The 7,292-nt window shown below is 38.1% G+C and overlaps 1 protein-coding gene across 1 annotated transcript; it reads right to left on the reverse strand.

The window, feature by feature from the left end:
* Positions 1-2,971: 2,971 nt before the first annotated feature.
* LOC107743147 (uncharacterized) lies at positions 2,972-7,115 on the reverse strand. The gene is made up of 3 exons (XM_016556271.1): positions 6,910-7,115; positions 5,693-5,744; positions 2,972-5,425 (listed from the first exon to the last, which is right to left on the reverse strand). The coding sequence occupies exons 2-3, from the start codon at positions 5,737-5,739 to the stop codon at positions 3,751-3,753; spliced, it is 1,722 nt and encodes a 573-aa protein (XP_016411757.1). The 5' UTR covers positions 5,740-5,744; positions 6,910-7,115; the 3' UTR covers positions 2,972-3,750.
* Positions 7,116-7,292: the final 177 nt, after the last annotated feature.

Below are 7,292 nucleotides of genomic sequence, written 5' to 3' on the forward strand. Positions count from 1 at the left end.
AATGTTTTACCAAATAAAAGGACAGTATTTTTAGAGTTCATCCCACTATCTGATGTGAGCATGAGTATTGGAACAGTTGAACTTAAGGCTGATGTAAAAGATTAAAAGCTATTATTTTGTTGCAGATCCCTGGCATGCAATCAGAGCAGTGAGTCTGCGACCCACAGACATCACCAGACCCTTGACCCTTGAAATGCTTTTTCCCATGCCTTTAATGCAGCCAATTCCAACTGTTGCTTGTTTTGGGGCGTTTCTGCCTTTAGTCTCCTCTTCAGCTGGTGAAATTCATGTTCAATCAGATTTAAATCTGGAGATTGGCTTGGGCAATCTAAGACTTTACATTTTTTTGCCCTGATAAAACTCCTTGACTGGAGTTGTCATGTCTTGTCTTGTCTGGTGGCATTTTCTTGAATATTGGTAGTCAAGATGGTTTTGTACCCTTCCAAATTCATTCTGCTACGGTCATCATACATTAAGTCATCATTAAAGTTGAGAGGGCCTGTTCCAGAGACAGCCATGCATGCCCACGCCATGACACCACCTCCACTATGCTTTACAGCTGAGGCTGTATGCTTAGGATCATTTGCAGTTCCCGTTTTTCTCCACACATTTGCTTTCCCATCACTTAGATAAAGGTTCATCTTTGTCTCATCTGTCCATAAAACTCTGTTCCAACACTCTACTGGCTTTTGCAAACTCTAATCTTGCCTTTCTATTTTTGGTGCTGGTTAGAGGTTTGTATCTTGCAGTGTACTCTCTGTAATTCTGTGTCTGTAATGTGTCTCCTGCGGACAGTAGATTGTCAGAGCATCACCCCAGCTTTCTGGAGACATAGTAACAGTTGGAACTTGAGGCGTAGACCACTTCAGTAGAATACATTTTTTAGCCAAAAATTAGAGGATAATAAACAAAGGCTTAGAGTCCGAGTCAAAAAGATCTTTAGGAGTGTCATTCAACAAATAAAGTGAAGGAGATTAAATATAACGTTTCCGTTATCTCCTGGGTTACAGAATGAACCCCTTTCCAGAATGGTTGTATGTGATCACAGGACCAGAATACGTGAAAAAATGTGCCCTTGTATGTCTTAAAATTTAAGTACATTTTGGAAAAACGCTGTTACAGATCTTGGTCCAATCTGCAGAATTAAATGATACTCCTAGGTCCTGTTCCCACAGTGGTTTCAAAGAATCATAAACTGAAGAGTCAGAATACACCAATAAAGCATCAAATTTGGAGATAATCCCTTTAAAAGGTTTAACTGAAATTATGGTTTCTTCCCATTCTGATCAATTTAAACGAAATTTGTTCTGCCTTAAAAGAGACTCTATGAAATGCCGGATTTGAAAGTATTTGAAGAAATCTTAAGAGAAAATGTTAAACTCTGCTCTGATTTGTTCAAATGACTTCAAAGATTCAGAAATCAACAGCCCTGAAAAGTCAGACAAACCCTTAAAACTCCACCCCAACAGACTCCTAATCTGAATGGGAAAATCAGGATTCAAAGCCAGAGGGGAACGAATAGAGATAATTTGAGGAATGTTCAAATGTTTCTTCACATCATTCCAAACCAGTAGTGTATTATAAACAATTACATTATCAGTGAGAGAGTTTATCTGGTCTATATTATTAATAAACCAGAGGGATTCTAATCTTCTAGGATAGCAAAATAAGGATTTAAAGTCAATCCACAGAGCATCCTGCCTGTTCATAACCCAGCTTGTTATTGTTTTGAGTTGGGCAGCCCAGTAATAAAGCTGAAAATTGGGCAGCGAAAGACCCCCTAGATCCTTTGGTTTACAAAGTTTAGAAAGACCAACTCTCTGTTGCTTATTATTCCAGATATAACGAGATATATGAGAATTCAATGATTTAAAGAAAGATGTAGTTAAATAGCATGGAAGATTTTGAAACAGATAGTTTAATCGGGGAAGAATATTAATTTTAATAACGTTAACTCTCCCTAGAAGGGAAGTTGGCAAGGAGGTCCACTTTTCCAAATCTTTCTTAATTTTTTTAATTAAAGGAGAATAATTTGTCTCAAACAAATTATTCAGGTCGGGAGTGAGAAAAATGCCCAAATATTTAAGACCCCTATCTGAAACCTGAAAAGGAGATTGTATAGGAAGATTGCAGGTATGATTAAAAGGCATAGAAACAGATTTTCCTAAATTAACTTTGTAACCCGACACAGTACTGAACGAGGCTAAGGAACTCAGAACTGCTGGAATAGACGTCTGCAGGTCCTCCAAATACAAGAGGACATCATCTGCAAACAGAGAGATGACATGCTTTTTCCAATTGACTGTGATCCCGGTTACGTCAGGATTAGTCCTGATAGATTCTGCCAAAGGTTCAATATATAATGTAAACAATAACGGTGATAGGGGACACCCCTGTCTGCAACCTCTACGTACTGGAAACCCCTCCACATCATTGTTGTCATGTGGTGAATTTGGCCAATCGTGAAACAGCTGTGTCGTCATCAGTGCTCCTGCAGTCGCTCTGAAAAAGCTGCGCCAGCTGAGTCAGCCGGCTGCTTTTGAAACGCTATCGAGGTACTTTGATGCCACACGTGACAGTGACGTGTGTCTGCATCTGCGCCGGTCGGACAAAATTTCTAACCGGCATGCACTGCTTCAAGTCAGCCGCCGATCGGTTTGCGCGGCGCCGCATGAAGTCGAACGCACCTACAGACAAGGGAATCACATGACTAGACAATAACCAATGAGAGCATGACACATACACAATGTAGTATATTTTCACAATATATTATTCTGTAAATTTTCTAATATAACATTTAATCATTTAATATATTGATCATTCATATATTAGGAAATATATATATATATATATCGTTTGTTTGTTTTTTTTACGCAAGGGCATGCAGTGTGTACCAGGGGTTAATCTACCAGAAATAAATGACTTCAGGAGATTTAAATAATCAAACAAGTAGATCATTTTATTTGTCAGGTAAAATATATCATGCCAATAACACAATTAAACAGATATAGGCCAATTCAGAAATGATCAATTCATAACAGTTGCTCAAAGATAAATCTAGGAGTTGAAGATGCATATCTGACAGTAAAGAAACACAGCAGTTGTGAGTGTTCTGAGTGCAGGACTCAAGACACTGATACAGCTCTGTGTGGAGCTTTTCTAGTTACACTAGAAATATACACCAGATCAGAACAAAAGAACTGTAAACATTTACTGTCCAGACATTTGTAGAAGTTGATTGGGTCTATCCACCACCCAAAAAGGAGAACAGAATTATCCTGTTTTCAGTCTATCACATTATATAAATGACTGCTGTGAAATTGAGACCTTTTTACTGATCACACTGAGGTGATTAAAATGATATCAAAAATGAAAAGATAAAGAAAAAACAATAGACTGATAAGATGATCAGGTGTGGTATGTAGTAATTCTTGATTAGCTTTTCAGGTCTTGAGCCAAAGTGAAAGGAGGGAAAGTAGGGAGAGGGGGGTTTATTGATGGGTGAGAAGATACGTTTGGTTATATTTCTTTCTTTGAGATCATATCTCCAGATTAGTTAGTTTTATTGCATGGTGTTTTTTTTTTTCGTGTTCAGTTCAGTCTTGAATTCTGTTTGCAGATTCACATCATATACATTTTTTGAGAGATAAAATAAAGGATTTCCTATGCTCATTAAACCCTTTTTTTAGTGAATTGTTTTCACTAATGGAGCAGCATCTGTTTTGCTTTTGCATCTAGACTTTTCAGATTTTATTCATTTTTACCACGATTGAACAATTTTTTCCATTTTTGTCTCCCAAAAGCCACCAGATACTCTAAAGCCCCTTTGTTCTTCCTCTCTTCTCCAGCTTTCCTCAGATCCTCCAGGTTCTTCATCCATTCATCTTTTCCCTCCTCCTTCCATCTGGGAATCAAGAAATCCAGATGTTGAAGAGTGAAAGCGTTGTCTGATTTTAATGTGATCTCAGAGAGTTTCATGATGATCACGTAAGCTTCATTCAGCAGTATGGGCTTTTCTTTTTGAATCGTCTCCAGTTCGCGGTTCAGTATTATTTCTATTTTAGTTTTATCCTTAGACTCTTTCTCAATACTTTCATGCTCCTTTTTATTATTTTCATAGTTTGTTTTGTCGAAGCGGATTTTAGACTTTTCATCAGTGCCTTCATACTCCTGTTTGAGCACATCAAATGTCATAATGTCGGTCTTTGACTTCTTCACATATTTTTTGTTCTCTTTGACGTGTTTGCTGTAATGACACTTCCTTGTACACAAAGTGCAGTGTTCTTTTTCCATGACCCAGCAGTCTGAGGGATCTTTTGCCCACAAGCAGCCCCATTCATGACAGTTTTCCTGACAGACAGAGCAGCAGGTTGCCTTACTGTTCCACCACCATTCATTTTCAATGAAGACTTTTTCTTTGAAAAATCTATTGACTGTAAACTGAAAGTTTTCACATCTCTTAATCTTGTCTCTGTTCTGTCTGAGGGCTTCTTGAATCTGATTCAGTTCTTCAGTTTTTGACTCTTTATCAGAGATTCGTTCCACCAGACTGTCGACACAGGCCTCAAGTCGTCTTCTCTCTTTCAGAACATTTAATGTCATCTGAACACTTTTTCTGTTCATTCTATCCAGAAGTGTGAAGAACCGATTCACGCTTTTCTCTCCCATTTCCCATGATGATCTGAATGTGTGCACATACTCTTCATCTCTTTCCTCTTTCTGTCGGTTATTGAATAAGAAGTGAACAGGTTTTTCTCTCTCATCTCTTCTGCAGGGTATTTCTGCTGTTTTAATGGCATTAAGAGCATCTGTTGGAGGTCCTGCATCTGAATATGTGAGTAGAAACACTATGTTCTCCCTCCTATCTCTACCAAACAGAGACAGAACTGAGTGAAAGATGTAAAGCTCTTTTCCAGAGAGTCGATTCTGAAACGCCTTCATCACAAAACACACTGCATCAATATAATGAATCCCATCCTCATCTGAAAATAATCTCATCAGATACTCAGAAATCTCTCGGTCTTTCTCGTATCCTTCCTCGTGTTCTTCAGTGTTTCCGTATCCTGGAGTGTCAATGATGGTCAGAGATGTTGGGTTTTCTTCAACAAACACTTCATAAACAGTGATCTCTGATGTCTGGGATTGTGATTGATCTTTACGATTAGTTTCTTCTGTGATTTGATAAAACTCTTGATCATCAAACTTCACTCCCAGTAAGTAGTTGATCATGGTGTTGATGATGGTTGTTTTCCCAGTGCCGGTTTCTCCCACCATCAGTATGACTTTGTTCTGCTTGTTTCTGTCTCTTCGTCCATATGTCCACTGTCTGACCTTTTTATTAGTCCCATCAATATATTTTCTTTCTGTGTTCAAACGATAAAGTGCTGGAGGACCTTTATCAATTAGTACGGCATTATGATGTAATCTGCAAAAGATTGATTGAACTGATTTAGCATCAACACATTTTGAAATCAAACAGGTATTTAATAACCTGCCTATGAGGAGGACAAACAATTTGCGGTGGCACAATCATGGTTTTTTATGGATGCTAAGGGTGTTTCAGTTCTAATGATTTTTTAAACCTAGAATTTTTGTTTATTTATAATCAACAATATAGTGAACAATCACATTTCGGTTTATACACAAAATTATTCTGAGCTAAATGAATAAATGCAAAATGACATTCACTTACGCCATACTACGAGGTTCATCCATGCTTTTGCACCGTTTCGTTGTCATTCTTTCTGTGATTTAAGAAAACACTGAGTAAATAAGTGAATGCATGTTTCATTTGCATACATCTGATAGTTACATAATGCAAGTAGAATTTTAATTTTTGGGTGAACTATTCCTTTAACAAAACATAAAATTCAGAGGTTCATGGCATTTCCTTTATCTTATGACATATAATAGGTTGGTTTGGATATTGTGTTATCTATGACGTCACACAGGCAAACACATTTGCATGTGCCTTCCTCCAGTGCAAGACGCAGACCAATAATTATACAGTATATCATCACACCATAGGCCCTACTTACTCCAGCTAACACATTTTTGTTTTTTTCTCATCACAATGTTTTCCATTAAAGTTCGGTACAGGCATCAGAATAGCACGTCTACTTGCAGTATATATTTTTGTGTATGACAGAGGAATTCCTGCCTCTGATTTGACACCTTTACACATTTTATAAGCTCATCACCAGTTCCTTAGCTGGTAAAAGCACAGTATGTATGTGTAACAAGAAGGAGGCGGAAACCTGCTAATGATAAACTATAGATAGAGTTAATGATCAACTCTAACACTGCTTCACTGTTACTTTTAACACCCTGCTGGTGGTTTCTTCACCAGGGAATTTACTAGGGCCCAAGATTCGGTGCTACACCCCTGAACAGAGTGCACACACACACACAGACGTCGCGTCTGCTTCACCATAAACTAATACTGTTATAGCAAGCACTTGATAATGTCGTCTAATATGAGTTTAGTTCTCTTCCAGTCGTTCACTGCTGATAGAAAATGGAGGCGCGGTTTTGTGTACGGAATGTCTGTCTCTGCATGGGAAAAATCTGTCCACCCATTTTTGGCAGTCAGCCAAAAATCAATTCTTGCTGCGCCACTGCTGGAGCATTAAAAAAAAAAAGGAGGGGGGATGTGCGTTTTGAGTGTGTAAATCTCAACAAAAAAAAAACAAGACAAGTGTTATACTTTGGACAAATATTACAGTATTTAGAAGATGCTTTGTTATTCCAAACAAAGCCTATTTAAAACACTATTTTTTTTTCTATTTTTGCCCCATGTTTTTAATTTCAGTTTCGTTTTCAAGCGTTTTATTTCTCTGTATCATCTTACTAAATTACCATCAGAACTCTAATTTTTATAACTTAATAATGCAAATTTAATAGTCCAACCTTATCACAGGCAGTCTTGATCGCGACTTTTGTGTTTTGCGTGCGTCCTGCTGAAAGATGCAATGAAAGCAGAGAAGCTCGAGCTCAAACTCCACGTATAGCAACAGATGAACTCTCAACTTGCACAGAACCAATCTATCTTTTGTGTTATACAGATGTTTTTAAACTAAATTGGATAAACTAAGCGTAGCTATATCTCCCCGAAATGAAATTAAAACAAGAGTACTTCCTGCTTGTAGCTCCTCCCGCCTCAAAACAGGCAGGAAACCGTCTCAGGTTACTTATGTAACCATGGTTCCCTGAGTAGGGAACGAGACACTGCGTCCTCTAGGGGTCGCTATGGGGAACGCCTCGTCGTGACCCGTGTCTGAAGCATACATTGC

Source organism: Sinocyclocheilus rhinocerous, unplaced genomic scaffold (genome assembly GCF_001515625.1).
Source record: "Sinocyclocheilus rhinocerous isolate Xijiao unplaced genomic scaffold, SAMN03320098_v1.1 scaffold35890, whole genome shotgun sequence".
NCBI classification, from domain to species: Eukaryota; Metazoa; Chordata; class Actinopteri; order Cypriniformes; family Cyprinidae; genus Sinocyclocheilus; species Sinocyclocheilus rhinocerous.

Excerpts from the sequence above, each read along its gene's own strand:
- LOC107743147 (XM_016556271.1), bottom strand. The coding sequence starts at position 5,739 with ATGACAACGAAACGGTGCAAAAGCATGGATGAACCTCGTAGTATGGC. Across the intron at positions 5,426-5,692 it reads GATGAACCTCGTAGTATGGC|ATTACATCATAATGCCGTAC; the intron begins GTAAGTGAATGT and ends AATCTTTTGCAG.